Genomic DNA, 21806 nt, shown 5'->3' on the forward strand with positions numbered 1-21806 from the left:
GTCTTTCCAGAGCAACACTAAAAGTAAATGTTCCTACTTAAAACAAACCTGGTGTGTTATTTTGTCAACTATAAACACTAAAAATTACTTGTGTACATTAGAAAAATTTCAGTATTGTCTGCTATAACTTAGCAGTAAACACACATCAATGTGTTTACTGACTTTGGACATATTGTGGGTGACCTATCATTGTTGCTTTATCCTATATGTTATTTTTCTTTATTAAACATTTTTGGGGCTTTTGTGGAAATGTTGATGTACCAAAATAATTGTACTTGTTTTAACGTGATTCATGAAACATTTTCAAATAATATAAACAATAAAACACATCAGAAGCCTATATCATTAAAATTTATTGCTCAATACATATTCATTTTACTCATGAACATGTAATATGTTCACAATGCTTTACAGTGGTGTAATTACCTGCACAATCTAAAGATGTCACCTGAATTATTAGATATTTTTATTTCATGAGTCAGCTTTGTTCTCACAGCTGTTTACCCTTTTAGTTGATGGTTTGTGATAAGCAGTGACATCGTTTTATGAGATAAACAAAGAGGAGTTGTTCATTAACTTGTACCAAACATAAAGATACTTTCTCCTTGTAGATTTTATAGATTGATCATGGACTTATTTGTTGAGTGGAAGAGAAACAGAAATTTAAAATAATTGTGACCATGAAAAAAACCTAAGGGGAATATAATGGTCTGAGAACAGATAACACCCACAGCATAGAGGGAGTACAGCAAAAGTTGGTCACATGATCAAGGACTTGAAGACTCTAGCTCATCTTTTAAACTTATATTAATTCTACATCTGCAGAATAAGAAAGAATACAGTCAGGCTGTAGAGTTAGAATGATAAGTTAGAACAATTATGTTTTTGTTATGAGATGATGTGAAGGTTATAAACTTTGCATCCTTCTCAGCAGATGCTGTTGAAACATACTTATGTTTGCAAATCAGATGTCTGGTAACAGGTACAAGGTACCTTGCTTAAAAAGCAAAATGAAATTTAGTTGCATAATATCACAAATCTTTGTAGATGCAGAGCAGTGGGTTAGTTTTTATATAGGCCTAATGCAAGGTTTAATTTAATTTCATGTAAAACATTCATAACTTTTTGTTCATAAATGTGAGATAAAAAAGGAAGATAAAGAAAAGACCAATAATTCATTGTACTTTATATTTAGTTTTGAAATGTTAACCATTTATTGCCGTTTAAAAAATAAAACAAATGCCCAACAGTGCTGTCTCCAGAATGAATCTTTCACTCTGCAATGGTGTTTGAGCTTTTTGGAAACTTGCTCCAGGTTAAAACTGCATGCTGGACCAGACCTCAAACCTAGCAGTAGAACTTCTTTGGCGTTTGAAAAATAGGAAAGAAGTGTTGGTGGAAGTGAAGCAGTGAGATTGGTTCATGAGCCATGCCTCTATGCTTAGTTAGTGAGAGAATTGTCCACGAAATGGAGGTTCTGCATCTGAATCCTGGTCCAGCACATAGTTTTAATCTACTAGGAAATTTCCAAAATGGCGCGTGTTTAACAGTTCTATCAGACTGCAGTCTAAGCACTAAATTACCTAGGGCAGAACAAGTTAAAAAAAAGAGAGAGAGAGAGAGAGAGAGAGAGAGAGAGAGATAGTCAATTTTAAGGAAGGAAGGCTGTAGTAGTTAGAGTGAGTAGAAAGTGGAAAAATGAAAAAGCATTAATAAATCATGAAAATTACAATGATAAATTTGAGACCGATGTAATGTAAAAGAACCTAAGAGTACATCTCATATCATTAGACAAATTGATTGATGGTGTTATTTATAAGCTATTGATTGTTTCTGAAATTTCAGAGCTGTGAATGCTGAGAATGGGGAAATGAACAAAGTGAAAAACCAACTTACTGGCGAATGGGGACCTGTCCCAGATGTTGCGAGAGCCTACAAAGCTAAGGGTGTAAGATGGGTAGCTGTTGGAGATGAAAACTATGGTAACTAATTTACTTGAATATTGGTCTTTACAATACTAAGAGACAATGGACTTTTATACTAACAGTTTTTTGAGTAAGTTCAGTATTTCAGGTCTAACAGTGTCTTCTCTTTAGATATAGATGTTTCTGTCTTATATTTGAGAAGGAAAGTTGCTACTCACCATGTAGCGGAGAAGCTGAGTCGCAATAGGCACAACAAAAAGATTCACACAATTAAAGCCTTCGGCCATTAAGGCCTTTGTCAGCAGTAGACGCACACACACACACACACACACACACACACACACACACACACACGTAAACGCAACTTGCACACACATCTGCTGTCTCAGAGAGCTGAAATCACACTGGGAAGAGCAGCACCAGTGCATGATGGGAGTGGCGACTGGGTGGGGATAAGGAGGAGGCTGTGGTGGGAATGGGGAGGGATAGTATGGTGGGAGTGGCAGACAGTGAAATGTTGCAGTTTAGACGGAGGGTAGGAGAGAGGGCGCAGAGGGGGGAGGGGTTAAGTAGCGGAAAGGAGAGAAATAAAAAGAATTCAAAAGACTGGGTGTGGCGGGGAAATGAATGCTGCATAGTGCTGGAATGGGAACAGGGAGGAGGCTGGATGGGTGAGGACAGTGACTAATGAAGGTAGAGGCCAGGAGGGTAACAGGAACGTAGGATGTATTGCAGGGAAAGTTCCCACCTGCAATACATCCTACGTTCCCGTTACCCTCCTGGCCTCAACCTTTGTTAGTTACTGTCCTCACCCATCCAGCCTCCTCTCTGTTCCCATTCCAGCACTATGCAGCATTCATTTCCCCGCCACACTCAGTCTTTTAAATTCTTTTTATTTCTCTCCTTTCCGCTACTTAACTCCTCCCCCCTCTGTACCCTCTCTCCTACCCTCCGTCTAAACTGCAACACTTCACTGTCTGCCACTCCCACCATACTATCCCTCCCCCTCCCCGCCACAGTCTCCTCCTTAGCCTCACCCAGTCACCACTTCCATCATGCACTGGTGCTGCTGTTCGCAGTGCGGTTTCAGCTCTCTGAGACAACAGATGTGTGTGCAAGTTGCATTTACGCGAGGGTGAGTGAGTGAGTGTGTGTGTGTGTGTGTGTGTGTGTGTGTGTGTGTGTCTACTGCTGACAAAGGCCTTAATGGCAAAAAGCTTTAATTGTGTGAATCTTTTTGTTGTACCTATTGTGACTCAACATCTCCGCTATATGCTGAGTAGCAACTTTCCTTCTCTGGTATTGTTACATTCCATCCTGGATTTTCCATTGTTTGATTTCTTCCTTTATATGTGGTTGATTTTTTTCTGATTAATCTCTTTCACTTCCGTCACCTCTGCACTACTTTCAAATTATTTTATCAAGGTCTGTTGTGAAAGGAAAAACTCTTCAACAAATTTACACAAAGTTTTCTGACTCCAAATTATTGATCCTCCCTCATATCTATTTTAATCCTCAAGAACAGTCTCAAGTGTTCTAAATATTTTAGTTTAGTTTACTTCTTAAAGCTAAATTGAATTATTCAATTTTCATTTTATCACTTTGTAAAAAGATAACACCATCTACACATATCACAGCATAAACATTAGTGTTTTGAGTTCCTGAACTGCATAAGATACTCATCAGTGCTGACAAGAAACTAATTCTAGCTTTATAACTAGTAATGTTGCCTACATAATCACATTTTGCTTTAAAAAGCCCCTGTAGTGTGAATATACTAAGTGAGTTGGTTAGCACAATGGACTCGCATTCAGGAGGATGGTGGTTCAAATCAGCAATCAGCATCAAGCCATCCAGACTTAGGTTTCCCATGGAATTGAAATGAGCCTATGGCATCGTTGGCTGGGAGGCCCCATTCGGGGAAGTTCGGCCGCCAAGTGCAAGTCTTATTTCAGTCAACGCCACATTGGGCGACTTGTGCACCGATGATGAGGATGAAATAATGATGAGGACAACACAACACCCAGTCCACGAGTGGAGAAAATCTCCAACCTGGCTGAGAATTGAACCAGGGCCCGCTGCACGGGAGGCAAGCATCTTCCCACCCAGCTAAACAGGCAGACTAGGTTTCCCATAATTTCCCTAAACTACTTAAGGTGAAAGCGAAGATGGTTTCTTTTGAAAGGGTATGGCTGATTTCTTTTCCTAACCTTTGCCATTCCAAGCTTATGCTCCATCTCTAGTGACCTGGTTGACAATGGGGCATTAAACTTGATCCTCCTTTCTCTGTGTCAATAGCTTTGTTTATATGTAATATACATACTGTCCAGGTCTTGTTTCCATTTATTACTTGCATCTCTTCTGATACTGCATGAAGCCATGATTCTTTATTCAAGTTCAAGCTTTACATCAGTTTTAACGATTTCAGCTGTTTCTCAACACCACTGACACTAATACTTACTTCATTTAGCCTTTCAGTGATACAAGGAGTAAATTGGGGCAATTCCTGCAGAGGTTCCTTTGCAAAGGAAAATTTGAACAGGGAGTTAAGCATTTCAGTTTTAGCTTTGTTATCCTCAATTTCAGTTCATGGCTCATTTGCTAGGGATTGGACACTAACTTTTGTGCCACTAACAGCTTTTACATATGACCAGAATTTCTATGGGTTCTGTGAAAAATCACTTGACAATATTCTGCTACAGCTGTCATTGAAGGCATCACACATTGCTCGCTTGACAGTGAAATGTGTTTCATTCAGCATCTCCTATCTATAGCCCTACACATTGTTTTATGCCTATTATGCATAATCTCTGTTTCCTTAGGTGTTTCTTTCCAGTGACTGCATACCATGGAGGTTCCCTTCCATTATGAACTGTTATACTGGGTACATGTCTATCCAGTGCATGATCAACCTTCTTTTAAACCTGAGCCAGAGTTCCTCTACATGCTCCTAACCTGTGCTGAAAGTTTCAAATTCCTCACTGAGATATGACACTACAGATTTTTTTTTATCTTGTTTACTGAACATATATATCTTTCTGCTTGTTTTAGTTATCCTTTGTACTTCAGTAATCATTGTTGTCACAACTGCATCATGGTCACTAATACCAGTTCCAATGCAGACATCCTCAAAGAGGTCAGACCTATTTGTTGCCATTAGGTCCAATATATCTGCTTCATGAATGGGGTTCCTAACTATTTGTTCTAGATAGTTTTTAGAATTTCACAGGATGTCTTTTTGTGCCCACCACAAACAAAACTGTAATTTTCCCAATTACTCTTTGGAAGATTGAAGTGTCCACCAATGATCATAGTATGATTGAGGAACTTACATACAAATGCACTGAGGTTTTCTCTTAAATTTTCAATTACATCAGGAGATGAAACTGGTGGGCAACAAAAGGATACAATAACCATTTTATGTCCATTCCCAATACAGAGTCTTGCCCAAACAATCTCACACACAGCTTCAATTTCTACCTCAGTCGATTTGAGTTTCTTTCTACTGAAACAAATACACCACCTCCATTTCCCATTTACTTATCCTTTTGTTATACACTTGAATTTTCCCCAAGAATCTCAGTGCTATCAATTTCAGGTTTCAACCAGCTTTCTGTACCTAGCTTCACTACTTTTCATGAGCACTTCAAACTCTGGTACTTCATTGCAAATGCTTTGACAGTTTACCATTAGGATTTTAATACTCCCATCTGTGGGAGGCACTTCGTTTGATCTTACACTGATACTTCTGGACTGAATGGAGAGTTGCCTAATCTAAAAAAAAAAAACCTTGTGTGCACCCCGTAAACAGTGAGTACTTGAGTAGCAGCCTCTGATGTGTAGTGCACACCTAACCTATTTAGGAGGACCTACAGTTCTCAAATCCATGCCGCAAGTCTGGAAGTCACAGCCTAGCTTGTCACAGAACCCACCAAGTCCTTGGTTCAGTCTTTCCACTTGACTCAGAACCAAACGACCACGATCAGTTCTGGGGACAATGCTGAAAATTAAAAACTTTGTTGAAACTCCATGCACAACGCTTGTCTTCTCAACCTTCTCTGCCAGTCACTGTAATGACCCAAGAATGACCTTGGAGCCCAGATGACAGGTATTATTTTTCCATTGTGCACCACAATCTACATCTACATCTACATGCATACTCTGCAATCCACCATACGGTGGGTGGCAGAGGGTACCTTGTACCACAACTAGCATCTTCTCTCCCTGTTCCACTCCCAAACAGAACGAGGGAAAAATGACTGCTTATATGCCTCTGTACCAGCCCTAATCTTTCTTATCTTATCTTTCTGGTCTTTCCGTGAAATATAAGTTGGTGGCAGTAAAACTGTACTGCAGTCAGCCTCAAATGCTGGTTCTCTAAATTTCCGCAGTAGCGATTCATGAAAAGAATGCCTCCTTTCCTCCAGAGACTCCCACCCAAGTTCCTGAAGCATTTCTGTAAAATTCGCATGATGATCAAACCTACCAGTAACAAATCTGGCAGCCCACCTCTGAATTGCTTCTATGTCCTCCCTCAATCCGACCTGATAGGGATCCCAAACACTCGAGCAGCACTCAAGAATAGGTCGTATTAGTGTTTTATAAGCGGTCTCCTTCACAGATGAACCACATCTTCCCAAAATTCTACCAATGAACCAAAGATGACTATCTGTCTTCCCCACAACTGCCATTACATGCTTGTCCCACTTCATATTGCTCTGCAATGTTACGCCCAAATATTTAATTGATGTGACTGTGTCAAGTGCTACACTACTAATGGAGTATTCAGACATTACCGGATTCTTTATCCTATTCATCTGCATTAATTTACATTTAATATAATAGAGGGAAACATTCCACATAGGAAAAATATATCTAAAAACAAAGATGATGAGACTTACCAAACAAAAGCACTGGCAGGTCGATAGACACACAAACAAACACAAACATACACACAAAATTCTAGCTTTCGCAACCAACAGTTGCTTCCACAGGAAAGAGGGAAGGAGAGGGAAAGACGAAAGGATTTGGGTTTTAAGGGAGAGGGTAAGGAGTCATTCCAATCCCGGGAGTGGGATATGTGTGTGTGTGCGAGTGTATACCCATCCTTTTTTCCCCCTAAGGTAAGTCTTTCCGCTCCCAGGATACTGTTTAACATATTCTACTATGTCAGATTTATCACATATATAGCTGTAAAATGGGTAAGCAATGTTCCTCTTTCTGTCATAAGATGTGGGAATAATAGGAGACGTGACATCACTGTGTACTAGCCCCAGTGGATGTTTTGTTTTTGTCCTTTGTGACTTTGTGGAAGACTTTTTTGCTTGCCAATCATGCAGATGGTGAGTGATTCTGGTGTCCTAACATCTGCAAAGTTTATTCCTTCTACGCATTTCAGATTCACTTTTAGATCAGTATAATTCAAACATCCTAATTTGTGGTGCCAGGTTTGCATTATTTCAGTAAGAAACGCAATCCCATGGCAAATTTCAGAGCGTGCATTATTGCCTTTTTTGTGCAATAGTAACAATGTCTTTTCATCTTTGAAGAGCCACTCCTTTTTTCCAGACAGAACTTTAGAACCATTTGTCTCAATTCTGCGCAGTGACAACAAGTTGCAAGGTTGTCCAGGAACAAATAAAATACTTTTAATCAAAATTGGCACTACCTTTTCCTTGGCATAGCTGACAATATTCATTTCACTGAACTACATTGCCTTCAAAAAAGATTCCAGTTTTTGCGACGTTAATCACTCCCTGCCTTCCAAGTGTATGCACTTTAGCAGTGCCTTTTATGTCATTTACATAAGTGGTCATTTGCACCAGACTCTAAATACCAGCCAACTGATTTATTAAATACACCAGTCAAAACACAACAAACATCTGAACTCATAGAAATCTCTTGAGAATCACAATTTACTGAATTTCCATAGCCTTTCTTGTTTTTGTTTCTTACCCAAATTCACCGCAGTTATGATATTTAAAACTAAACTGTTGTTCTCTGTCTAAACTGTGCTTCTCACTTTCACAAATTTGTGTTTCAATTGAGTTTTCCCAAGATTGAAACTATTTCTATACATACTAAACACAATGTTCTGTCCCAAGACTATTTTAGGTTCCTTTGTAGACTTTACATGCTTATTTTCATGATCCATGAGCTTATTTTTTCCTGAAACCTAAGTTTTTCCATAGACAATGTCACTATTGAAGTTACAACATTATCATATTCTTGTTGCATTATTAATAAAAGGTGGCACACTTCATCACTACCTTCAGCTGTCACACCTGTCAACCCGAAATCACGTATCATCTTGTCAGGATCTAAGAAATGCTCACTTATTGTACTTTTTGCTGATCTGAACTCTAATTGTATTAACTGTTTATGTAGAAATAACTGATTAACTGAATATCTATGCCTTTTCTTTCAAATGTGTTTCATAATTTTTTCTCATGCAAAATGCACTGCTGCAGTCTTTCACATATTCCAGACGTCTGCTGTCATTCATTCTACTATTTTTGAATGACTCTTTTTATCATGTTTCTCAAGATTTTTGTTTCTCGTTCTCAGTTTGTTGCTTTTTTATGTCACTATCTAGAAACTTAACTTATCCTCTGTATTCATCTGCAGTGAGGTTCAACAACTACCATACCTTGCATTCACAATTTCCATTTTCCAAAATTGTTTCCATAGAAAAGTTGAACTCAATATTTGGTTTCATATTCTTCTGACATCTTGATGTTCCAAGCTGAAGAGCCAGAAATGCATAAAACTCTTGTACAATCCAGAGTGGAGTGTGCACCCGGATGAAACTTCCTGGCAGATTAAAGCTATGTACTGGGCTGGGATGCAAAACTGGATCTTTGGCTTTCATGGGAAAATGCTCTATCAACTGAGCTACCCAAGCAAGATTTGTGATCCACCCTCACAGCATTACTTCTGTCACTACCTCATCTCCTACCTTCCAACCTTCACAGAAATTCCACTCCTACTGCACCATGTCTCTGGCTGTGGCTAAGCCATGTCTCCATAATATCCACTGTTCTAGGAGTATGAGTCCTGTAAGTTTTGTAGGAGAACTTCTGTGAAGTTTGGAAGGTAGGAATGAGGTACTGGTGGAATTTTCACTTATGTAATAGTATAATTTAAACTCCTGCATATTTACTTTTTTCTCTGGATTCAGAGCCTGATAAGGAAAACTGGTAGAAAAGAATGCGTATTGTGCATGCAGGTGTATGTGCACATATGTGTGATCTTGTGCACTTGCATAGACTTACAAGCAAGACAAGACATTAATAATTACTAATCAAAGCAATTACATTCTATACTCATCATGGTATTAAATATTTCTGTCTCAGGAGAGGGAAGCAGCAGGGAACATGCTGCATTGGAACCTCGATACCTGGGCGGTAGAGCCATCATTGTCAGGTCTTTCGCTCGTATCCATGAGACCAATCTGAAGAAACAGGGCCTGCTGCCACTCACATTTGCTGACCCTGCTGATTATGACAAGATAAAGCCTACAGATAAGATCTCACTTGTGGGTCTGAAAGATCTTGCACCAGGGAAGGTAAGAATTGAATCCTTTTAAACGTTTTCTTATTAAAAATCATATCATCAGAAACAAAGTGCTCTCAGTATCTTAATATAACTGTGCCTTTTTCCCCCCACTATCATAGTGATAAATCTCCAGCTCCCATCCCTGTAAATACCTCCTTCTCTCCATCATTTTCCTGAATAAAGAGTTTTTGTAAACATAAACTTTACTTTGCATTTCACTTATGTAATGTGGCCTATAGTTATGGGTTTATGTTTTTTCACCATTTCCCGACACAGATTTCTAAATAATAACACTTTCAAACTGATTTCTTTTGATTGTTGTAATTGACATAGTATTGTATTCATCTGTGTGTTGCTGCGTTTGCAAGAACATAACTGATCCCGTTAATTTAATTCCTGTGAAAATTAGGAATACATTTGTATTATCTTGTTCAAGCAAGATGAATTAGACTGTTGCATCATATTAACTGATTCTTCTGTTATTGCTTGATAGGACAACTTCATATTTATAAACAAAAGCACTGTAATTAGTTTTTGGCTTACAAGTCCATCATTAGACTGTTGATGGCTTTGTAAGCTGAAAATAAATTACTGCATGAATTAATACCATAGAGAATCTACATTTTTATCTTATTCATTAATGAAAAAGGATATTTTAAGTTTGTAAAATCTTGAAGTTATATTTGATTTGATACAAAGTTACACAATTTTCCTTCTTCACTCACTCACAACTTAGAATGCAACATTAATATATTATTTCTCCTGTGATACTTCACATTCTTGATCAAAAAGGTTTAAATATTTGACTGTGGTTCCTGGATGGGACTGAATGAGTAAGAGAAGACTATAAGAAAAAGAAGAGACAAATAAGGTAGTGGCTGAGAAGAGAAAAAAGTGGATGGAAGAATAGACAAAGATAATGTTGGAAGATAGCAGAGGAAGTAAGGAAATACTGTATGGAGTGGCCAAAAGTAAGAAGAGTGATTTGAGATAGGATTCAACAATGATGGATACAAATAGGAAAGAGGTTACTAATGAAGAGACACTGAAGATGTTCTGTCAGACTGAACAGACAGCACACGTTAGAGTATATCTGCCCAAACCTCTTTGGGAATACAGGAAACATTATGAGCAAATGAATTAAATGGACAGGGATATTATTTTGTAGTGTGCAATAAGTTGAGAATTTGAGTCAGCTGGTAAGCAAGCTCATATAGCCAAAGCGGTTGAGGCGACAGTTCACATAAAGTGGTAAATTCAGATTCAAATCCCAGTCTGGCAGAAATTTTCAGTTTCTGCCACTGAATTATTTCAATGCCCAATTTCAGCTGACATCAGCACCTTCCTTAAAATATTGATATTTGTGGCTGCAGTATCAAGAACAATGTGACAGTCCAACAGAACAGACACCACATGTATATAAATATAAAATACTTACCATCTATTATATGTACATCCTAAAGGAAATTATGTTTGTGAAACTAAATCTAGGACATAGTATAATGAGCAGTAATATAGATAACTATAACACATGGGGAAGGGAAAACTTTCACACAATTAGAAGTAATAAAAAGGCTGCTACCAGAGTCCACACACATCAGGGATGACTTGTTGCAAAAGATTAATGCCTGATTTTAAGACAGCTAATTGTAATAGAAATACAGTGAAACCTCACTTAATGAGCACCTCCCATAATGCAAAACAAATTGTAAGAAAATGACTCACTTAATGAGCAATGTTTCACATAACAAGTGATGACAATTTAGTGTGACGTCACCAGCCATTTGAACGCAGCAGGGGAAATTTGCAGCACTATGAACACCTTTCATTGTCAGCAGTGGCATATGAACAATGTCTTTAGTATGTACTGCAGTCTGGGCTTATCGCACTTTCTGCTACCATCTTAGTGCAGCTTGTGATCAAACAGTTTTCTAAACTTGTGTTCACATAATGTCTTTTTGTGTGTAAAATTTAATAACTTTTGCATAAATGTCCCAGAAGATAAAGCCGCAAGAAGACAACCATAAGAGAAAGAAAATGACCTTAGAAATGAAATGTAAAATCATTGATAAACTCATATGTGATGTGAGTGTTGCTGATTTGGCACACACGTGCAATTGGTCTACATCAACTACTTGGACTATCCTCAAAAACAAGGGCAACATTAAGGAGATAGATGCTTCAAAGGGAGTGACAAGAGTATCTAAACAATGGTTTCGTATTCTGAGCTATGTCAAAAGGTTGCTTCTTATATGGATAAATGAAAAGCAACTGCATTGACGACACTGTTAGTGTGAACATCATTTTTGAGAAGGTGAGAATGATTTTCACCGACCTCGTTAAGAAGATCCCAGGATCATCAGCGGGTGAAGAAGTGTTTAAGGGAATCATGGGTGGTTCAAGAAGCTTAAGAGAAGAACCAACATCCACAGTATTGTGAGGCATGGTGAAATAGCATCTCCAACACAAGGACAGCAGAGAACTTCATCAGCATGTTCAAGAGACTCATAGATTCAGAGAGTTATCTGCCACAATAGGTTTTTAATTGTGACAAGACAGATATATTCTAAAAAAGATACCAAAGCGTATCTTTACAACAGCAGAGCAGAAAGAATTCCACGGTCACAAGCCAATGAAAGACCACCTCACCCTGCTATTCGGTGCCAATGCAAGTGGCAGTTTGAAAATCAAACTGCTGTCCATTCAGAAACTCCATGAGCCTTCAAGATGTGTAAAATCCAGAAGAGCAGGTTAAACATGATGTGAAGGTACAAAAATATAGTCTGGGTGACACAAGTCTTTTTTGCGATTAGATCAATGAAGTGTTTGGTGCTTCAGTGAAAAAATGTTTGCTTGAGATTAATCTGCCACTCCATGTCTTGTTTGTTATGCACAATTCTCGTGGCCATTCTCCAAGCCTACAAGACCACCTCCATGAAGAATTTCAATTCATCAAGATTCAATTTCTGCCACCCAACACCATTCTGTTACTCCAGCCTATGGACCAGCAGATTATTTCAAACTTTAAGAAGCTCTACACTAAAGCACTCTTTGAGCATTGATTTGAGTTGACCAAAGCAACCAATTTTCTCTCTCGGAGAGTTTTGGAAATATCACTTCAACATCATCACCTGCTTCAAGGTGATTGAAAAGGCATGAGAAGGGGTTATCAAGAGAACTCTCGCTTCTGCTTGGAAGAAGTTTTGGTCAGAGAGCATTGTCGAATGTGTCTCTCAGGCATTTGAGTCAGTGCCTGTGGAACCTTTAGTCAACAAGGTCATCTCTTTGGCAAGAGCATGGGACTAGTAGTGGATAATAAAGATATCGACGAGCTTGTGGAAGATCACAGCCAAGAAATGACCTCCAAAGAGCTTATGGAGTTGCGGTGTGTTTCACAGCAGGAAGTTGTGGAGAGGAGTTCCTCAGAGGAGGAGGTGGTAATAGAAAAGCAGCAATCTTCTGACACAATAAGAGAAATGGTGAAAGCATGGGAATCGGTTGCAATGTACATTGAAAATCATCACCCCAATAAAGCAGTGTCTACATGCGCTACAAAATTTATTTGATGCTAATGCTGTGTCACATTTTCACCAAGTGTCGAATCATCAGCATAAACACATGACTGTAGATAGCTTCCTACTAAAAAAGAATTACTTATGTATCATGAATAATAAAATACATAATACTGTATGTATAAATTTCTTTGAATAAATGGCAGAAATAAGATGAAACTTTTAGAACTTTCTCTGCATGGAACACATTATCATATTTTACATTAATTAAATGGGATAAATTCTTTCACTTAATGAGTGTTTCATGGTATGAGTAAGAGTCTGGAACGAATTCTGCTTGCTATGTGAGGTTCCACTGTACCTTAAAGAATAAACTGATGCACTTAGTAACAGATAAATATTGTTATTTGACAGAATAATTCAGATTGTAATGTCTCATTGCAAAACTTTTAGTGTATAAGCCATAAGCTTGATTTTGTAATGGAAAACTAATAATTTAGGATATTCAATATTTATACCAATATATGCATTTATCTTTTAGTGCTAAGAGAAGTACAATTAGTACTACATCTTGTATCTAAATATACAGTGTGTGATGAAGAAACTGAAGCATCCAGAACGGGAGGACAAAACAAAATTAGGGGTTGTGTGTGATGTTATTTCAATGATTGCAATACTGAGAAATTTACAAATAACTTGGCAGTATGGGCCCACATATCAGTGTGATGTAGCACCATATTTGGCCTGGATGCATGCAGGGATTGAGTTGGTAAGGGAGACATAAAAACATTGTACTCTCCAGAGGCAAGCTGTCCCACAACCACTGTAAATGGCCTTTAAATACCGAACACTGGCAGAGGGGTAGAGTAAATATCTGAATTGGCCCCACATACTTTCTATTGAGGACAGATCTAGGGATCTTGGTGGCTGCAGGAGTATTTCAGCATTACACAGGCAGTTCATAGAGACATGTGCCATGTGTGAATGAACATTGTCGTGTTGAAAAATGTCACCATGATACTGTGGCACTACAACACAGGATATCCATGACATACTTGTGCTGTCAGAGTTCTCTCAATCACTACCAGCCTTGACCTAAGTTATAGCCAATGGCTCCCCACACCATGATGCCAGGAGTGACACCACTGTGCCTAGTGAAAACAGTGGAAGAATGGGACCACTCTCCAGCCACCACCATAGCTTTTGAAGCATTACCACCATACTCTCTGATGGTCATCAAGGTAGTGCAGATCTGCAGTTCATCGGTAAACACAATTTGACACCATTCTTCAGGAGTCCATGCTTCCTCATCATGGCATCAGTCCAGATGCAGTCATGAAGTTGTGGTGTTTATGGTAGCTCATGTATGGGATGGTAATTCCAAAGTCCGGCTGCCGCTAAGTCTTCAAACGGTGGTGTGGGATGATGTCATTACTTTTTCTCAGATGGCAGCTGCAGATGTGAAGAGGTTAGTATGTGCTTGGTGCACATTAGCATGATCCTCCGTTGTGGCAATCAGATGAGGCCAGCTGGAACTGGGGTTATGAGTACGCCTGCCTTCACATTTCCATGCATTCTAACACCAAGCCACTGTCACATCCAAATGCCTCACACATCTGAATATTGCACAATTCAACTAGCTGGCCAAACGGAGATGCACGATTAGGCCCGTTTCAAACTGTCACGAGCTGATAATGCTGTCTCACATGAACATATAGGATCTCTGTGTCCTTCACAGTGATCATGCAACACCTGATGCTTTTCATGCCCCTTTTATACACTCCCAGGCCTGGTAACAACACCAAACACAAACAACACTGATGCATTCTGGTGCCTATTTTACGTCTCTCAGAGAATTGTTATGAAGATGAAGAAGCGCAACAGTCACTACAGCATATTTAGTAACTGTCTCCTCTCTGTTATTTTCTACATTTTCTTTCAGCATACTGTTAACCATACCAATATCTTTTACCTGCACTACTCTCTTTACTCTCTTATGTGTGACTTTCACCAGTTCAAATCATTTCTTATTTTTTCTCCAATATCATCACATTCTCTGAAGCTGTGAACCTCAATACATGCATTTCATCTGCAAAGATGCTCTCACTGCACCCAGATAACAGGAAAACACCTTTTCCATACAGTCCTGATAAAACTTTGGTAACGCTTCAAAAACTATAACATCCTTCCATCAATTTGTCGTGAAATTTTGGACTTATCAGTTCTTAAACAGTATCCACATTGAACTTGACCAATACATTGCCTTTGCCAACCACTACTCCCAACAACTGATGTGTCTTTTAAAATGCTCCACCTTCAAACTCCTACATATGCTAACACACTCAGTGTAATTCTCCTTGGAGCCAGCTATAAACCCAAACAAAATGTCTCACATCACCTAAAGTAGATGTTCAGCCTATTACCCAAATACCTCACAAATTTCTTCGACCCATCTTCCACAGCTTACATACACAACACCACTGCCAACAACCCCTCTCCCTCCATAGCCTGGACTCCTTAATTAACCTCCCAGTCCTACCATATCTCTCACTCAAGCCCAACCTTAACTGCAATAAAATTTCAGCAGCTAACAGCCCCAGCCCCCATTCAGTCCTAAACTTCTCATCCAGATCACTCTATGATTGTCTTCTTAAAGGTCATACTTTCAGTCATAAAACCAAATTAAATCACACTGCCCTAGTCAAAAATCTCTATCTGCAATACCAGCTTGAAAAACTACACCATTCCATCCCAACCCACAGTCAAGAGTGAGCATTGAACCCTGCTGCCTAGAATAGTTACAGCCAAAATCCAAGCGGTTTCCTCCTCCTCTTCCTCAAAACCGTTGTATCCTGGATTTCCAGGATTGCCTCTCAGTCCTCCCCAAAAAATGTTGCCAAAATTCCAAACCTTACTCAAATTGAGTTCTGAACTGTCAGTAAGCAAAAAGCAGATGTCCTCATAATCATTATCCCTGTGGACAAATGCTTCACTACTGTAGTACTCAATCATGACGAGTACGTGGAAGAGGGGCATCATGAGCTCGCAGACATCACAACATATGAAGCTGTTCCTAGTGATTCCATTCCTTCACCCAGACAGAAATGTATAAAACTGAATCCATAGAACTTCTTACCTCTTCTGATCCAACAATCCCCACCTTCTACCTACTTCCCAAAATATACAAAAATGACCACCCTGGGAATCTAATAGCTGGATTCAAAGCTGCCAGGGAGTGCAGCCAGCCTTGCTTGACCAGCAGCTCCAACTCATCACACAGAGCCTCCCATCCTACATAAAAGACACAAACCACTTCCTGGAAGGGCTCAAATTCGTTTCAACCCCTTTCCCACCTGGAACCCTCCTTTTGTCACTATGGACATGATCTTGCACTGCACAAACATCCCACATACACACAACTTCTCATTGCTAAAACACTACACATCCCAACAGCTACCTGAAAGTCTTTGTAAAACCTTGTTTATTGTCACCTTATCTAACTTTATCCTTACCCACCATGTTTTCATCTTCAAGAAGCAGATGTGTAAACAAATCATGGGGATTGTTACGGTAATAAGGCTAGCTCTGTCCTATGCCAACCTTCTCAAGGCCTATATGGAAGACGGGTTCCATAAGACAAAGAAAACTGAGTCCCCTGGCTTGGTAAAGATTTATTGATGACATCTGTGTGGTGTGGAATCATGGTGTAGAAAACTACTTCATTTTCTGCAAATAGCTTAAGTTGTCCTAGCATCTTTGTAGCAGAATTAAATACTTTGAGACATACAAAGCACTGTGGACGTCAATCCTTCTCAATAAATAGAAATGTATACATCAACTGAGGCACAGGTCTTCCACGACTGATCAGAGCTACCACAAATAGAACATGGGTTGCTGTGTCAGCTGCAGCTAAATGTGGTCAGGACACAGTGAGTTTGCTGTCACCCACCACATCAAATCCAAGCTACAGCAGTGAGTGCTCCAGAGCACTCCATCTCCCTGGGGCATTGTTGGAGCAGCCTGTCCTAGACCATTATGTATACCCCAGCAATCATTTCTACTACAAAAACAGCCCCAAGCACCCAGATGCGCCGATTTCTGTACCACTGCAGGCAACTCCTACAATATCAGAAGCAGAGCAACTTACAAACTCATGTGTGTTGCATACCAACAAATGAGTGTCTGTTGCAGAGTGTTTTGAATAGGAAATAAAATCCCTAAACAGACTCAGCACATGAATAGTTATAGAATAACTGTCCACTTCAAAGCCATAGGAATCGGCAAAATGCCATGAGTATAATGAGCAAGAGAGACCACATCAGAAGTGTGTGGATAAGTTGAAAATTTGAGTCAGACAGGAGGCATGCTCCTGTAGTTCAGATTTGTTTGGATGGCTCAATGGCCAATGCATCTGCCTAGTAAGCAGAAGACCTGGTTTCAAATCCTAGTCCAGCACAAACATTCAACTTTCCCCACTGATCTAAATCAGTGTCCACTATCAGCTAATGTCATTAATTTCTTTGTGCCTTGTTTGTAATGGCTATGGATTAAAATATATAACTAATGTGAGGGTGACTAATTGACCACTTCAGTGCAGATGCACACCACACTCAAACTCTTACAGGAATCGGAAAAATGCCATGAGTAATGAGGATAATGACTAAAGGGCACTACATCTGTGGTGCATGGATAAGTTGAGAATTTGGACCTGATGGAAGGCATGTTAGGGTAGTCCGTGCAGTTTAGAGGAACACTGTGTCTAGTAGCTGCAGTGGTCAGTGCATCTGCCTAGTAACCAGGAGAACCAGATTTGTATCTCAATCCAGCACAAATTTTCAATATTTACTGTTGATTTAAATCAATGTCTGCTAGCAGCTAATGTCATTAATTCCGTTGTGTCCTGATTCATAATGGCTGTGGGATCAAAATGTGTCTGTTGTTTCAGAAATGTCCAAAAGGACATAAACCACATATACAATTAAGGTGAGGATGACCAATTGGTCACTTGTGCAGATGCACATCATGCTCAAACTCTTACGGGAATTGGCAAAATCCCATGAGAAATGTGGTAATGGGCAAGGGCCACTACATCTATAATGTGTGGATAAGTTGACAATCTGGGTCTGATGGGAGGTGTGCTGGGGTAGTCTGTGCAGTTACTATGGCACAGTGATCAGCAAGTCTGCCTAGTAAGTGAGAGACCTGGGTTTGAATCCCAGTCCACCACCAATATTCAACTTTCCCCATTTATTCTGAACAGTGTTCACTTGCAGCTGACACCATTAATTCCTTTGTGTCTTGATTCATAATAGCTGTGGCATCAAAATGTGTCTATTGTTTTGAGAATATCTTAAAGAACAGACACTGTGTATATAATTATGGTTAAGATGACCAATTGATCACTCTAGTGCAGATGCACGTGATGCTCAGACTCTTACGGAAATTGTCAAAATGCCGCGAGCAATGAGGATAATGGCCAAGGGGCTCTACATCTTTAGTGTGTGGATAAATTGAGAATTTGGGTTTGCTGGGAGGCATGCAAGGGTTGTCAGTGTAGCTGCGATGACCACTGTGGCTGGATGCAGTTTTTCACATATCTGCCTAGTAAGCAGAAGACCCAGGTTCAAATCCCAGTCTGGCACAAATTTTCAGCTTATACTGTTGATGTCAGAAAGCTCAGACACCACAAATATATTCAGTTAATTGCTTTTACTCTTACTCCTTTCTTATTTCTCACTTCATCCTCTTCACCTAGCACAGTACTTATCAGTGTACTATCATTTACCTCCTACTCTCTCCAATGCCTACTATTTCATTTATGTCATCTCTCATCCAGGCAACAAATGGGTCCCTTTCATCTTGCAGTCTGAGTGACCTGCCCTTCCTTTGGAATCTTCCCCAACCTATCCCTCTTTTCTCCCTCTTTCCCTTGCTGGAACAGCTCAAAGTCATTCCAACTGCTCCCCCAACTGGAACCTTCCAAATAGCAGAATTACTAGTTCCAAAACCTGTTAGTTTTACATACTGTTATATGTGTCTATTGGTAGTGCTAACATTTTGATTCCCTGAAGATAAGTACTAGCCAGAAATTCCGTTTCATAATTTTATGGTTTTCTCAAGTGAATTTTTCTTTACGTGCTATTACTGTGAAGATTTTTGATCTTCCTGGTATTGATTCAGTGAACTGTGCTGTTGGTCATTAAAAATTGCAGTAGTTGTTATGCCTGGTTCCTTGAATAGGCTTCAGAAGATATTCTACTATTTACACAACTGATAATTTAGATTATATCATTTTTGACTCAGTAAACTTAATCTTGCTTTGATGCAACAGGATAGGTACCAGATGACATTATGGAATGAAACTGAGGAAAGGATCCCAGCTTTTCATTATTACAGCTTCTGTGTCTGACAACATTTGCATAGCAAACAAATATTTTTGCTGGCATTTCAGTAGTTATGTTCTATGCTCCTCCCAGCTGAATTTATTACAAAATTTCAATCCAAAAATGTTTCAATCCGAAGATTTTAACACAGCCTTCACGTGTTCCATTTTGTACATTTGTTGGAGGGAAGTCTCTTGCAAGTTTTGACCTGCATGTCATGGATTTATCCAACGTTTAATGACCACAACGTGCTATCATATATGAAAAGAGCAATGGGTAGATATACATATCTTAAGCGCAGTATCTATTAGTATGTAGTGGTTGTATTTTTGTATAGTAACTTAGCCTGGGGCATTTTGCCATGTTTGTATTTCACAGCCAGTTTCATTTTTGTCACAATGTGTTTTCAGAATTTTCATTTTAGATGGTACTTTTACTGTTGTAAGTACTAATCATTTTTGTTGCTGTAAGTGCCCTATCTTTATTTAGCTTTTTACTATACGATTATTATTATCAGCCATATAACTCCATGAATATACATCATATGATTTATGGGCTTTGTAAATCAATAAAAAATATAACTGGTGATATTCTTATGTCGTGGACTAAATTTGGAGAGTAAATTTTTCACTCTACAATGGATTGTGCACTGATATGAAGCTTCCTGGCAGATTAAAACTGTATGCCAAATTTGGACTTGAACCCCAGGACCTTTGCCATTTGTGGGCAAATGCTACGACAGCAGAGCTACCAAAGCTCTGCTCACAACCATCCTCACAGCTTTACTTCTGCCAGTTCCTCATCTCCTACCTTCCAGACCTCACAGAAGTTCTCCTGTGTATCTTGATGGAGTGGCACTCCTGGAAGAATGGATATTGCAGAGACATGGCTTAGCCACAGCCTATGGGATGTTGCTAGAATGAATTTTCCCCTCTTAGCAGAGTGTGTGCTGATATGAAAATTTCCTGACATATTAAAACAGGGTACCAGACAGAGACCTTTGCTAATGTCCTGGGTTCAAGTCCTTGTCCTTCACATCGTTTTAATCTTCCAGGAAGTTTCAATGATTTTTTAGTTTACACTTGATACTAATCATGAAGACAATATTATATTTCTCTTGCTTATTTGTTATTTCCTATAAAGCTTTGCTCCCTTCATTTATTTATTACACTGTACACTGCTTAAAATATCACAAAATATTTCAGCCTGTGAGAGCAGAATTGAAACATGTAGATGGCACAAAAGAACAAATACAGTTGAATCACACACTAAATGAACAGCAAATACAGTGGTTCAAGGCTGGCAGTGCCCTTAACTATATAAAGGAAATTACAGCAGGGAAGTAGACAGATGGATGATGGTCTGTTACTGGTGCAACAAGAAGACAGCTAAGGACTGTAATTACTGTGTATGGCTAGTGTTGTGTGTACATTGATTGTGTTGTTTTATAGTCATATTATTGAACATTTTGTTTGTGTAATAATTTATGCTCTATCAAGTAGGCCAATTTTGGCTTAAGTAATACTCACTTTTTATTTCAGATGTTTTGAAATTGTACATCTTATTAGTTTCTGTAAAAATGTGTGTTGTTAATTGACCAGTCCAGCAGAAAATAATGTAAGTTGAATTTTGATCTATGATTTTAAGATGTAATATATTTCAATTTTGTGATATGAGAACTATGTGTTATAGATATCTATGTATTTCCAAAGTCATTTTGATGTTTATTTATAGAACAAAGATATTTCTGAACAACTTCAGTTTCAAGGATCTTCCACATCTCGTGATACAGCATTACACTTCCTCAGAATCTTTCATTGTGGCATTTGTACTTCCAGGATACCTTTTTTGTAGTTACAGGCAGTTGGTTCCATTGTAGCAGGTAGACTTAAACATAATGACTGCAGATACCTCAGTAGGTACAATGTTACGTATCAGAAAGTAGTGTAAGCACTATAGTTCTTGGCTCTACAATACATTCAAATTTGGCCTAGTACTTAGAAGCCTCTTGTCCATAATGAGAAATGTCAGTTTTCCATTTTTACATAGGAATTTAAAGGCTTTCTTGTAACTGCAAGTGTCCTTTCCATCAAGTTCTAACATTTGGCAATCCTGTGAATCTGACCCTGCTTACACATAGTTCACTCTTGTATCGAAGTTCATACATATTAATACTGAATTCAAGTTACTATTAAATTCTTGCATCAGTTCTGCATATTACTGATCACCTCAGGATATATCTGAAAATTCTATAAAAATAACTTTCATTTTAACTAATTATGTAATATGAAGCTGAACTATTTTTATAAAATGAAAGTTCATTTCGATGTCAAGCTACTATAACAAAACTGAACTTGCACTCAAAACATATAAATATGCACTATTTTCCTCTTTCGTTTACAGTATAACTGCCACATTGAATAGTGGTG

The 21806-nt window shown here is 38.8% G+C and overlaps 1 protein-coding gene across 1 annotated transcript in view; it reads left to right on the forward strand.

Moving 5' to 3' along the window:
• LOC126162428 (aconitate hydratase, mitochondrial-like) overlaps positions 1-20891 on the forward strand; it is a 171195-nt gene extending 150304 nt beyond the window's left edge. Inside the window, exons 13-15 of the mRNA XM_049918930.1 lie at positions 1846-1982; positions 9281-9492; positions 20583-20891. Of these exons, the coding sequence (XP_049774887.1) occupies positions 1846-1982; positions 9281-9492; positions 20583-20723 (490 nt within the window). The 3' untranslated portion in view covers positions 20724-20891. The remainder of the gene's footprint in view (positions 1-1845; positions 1983-9280; positions 9493-20582) is intronic.
• The last annotated feature ends 915 nt before the right edge of the window (positions 20892-21806 follow it).

Source organism: Schistocerca cancellata, chromosome 2 (genome assembly GCF_023864275.1).
Source record: "Schistocerca cancellata isolate TAMUIC-IGC-003103 chromosome 2, iqSchCanc2.1, whole genome shotgun sequence".
In the NCBI taxonomy this organism is placed as follows: domain Eukaryota; kingdom Metazoa; phylum Arthropoda; class Insecta; order Orthoptera; family Acrididae; genus Schistocerca; species Schistocerca cancellata.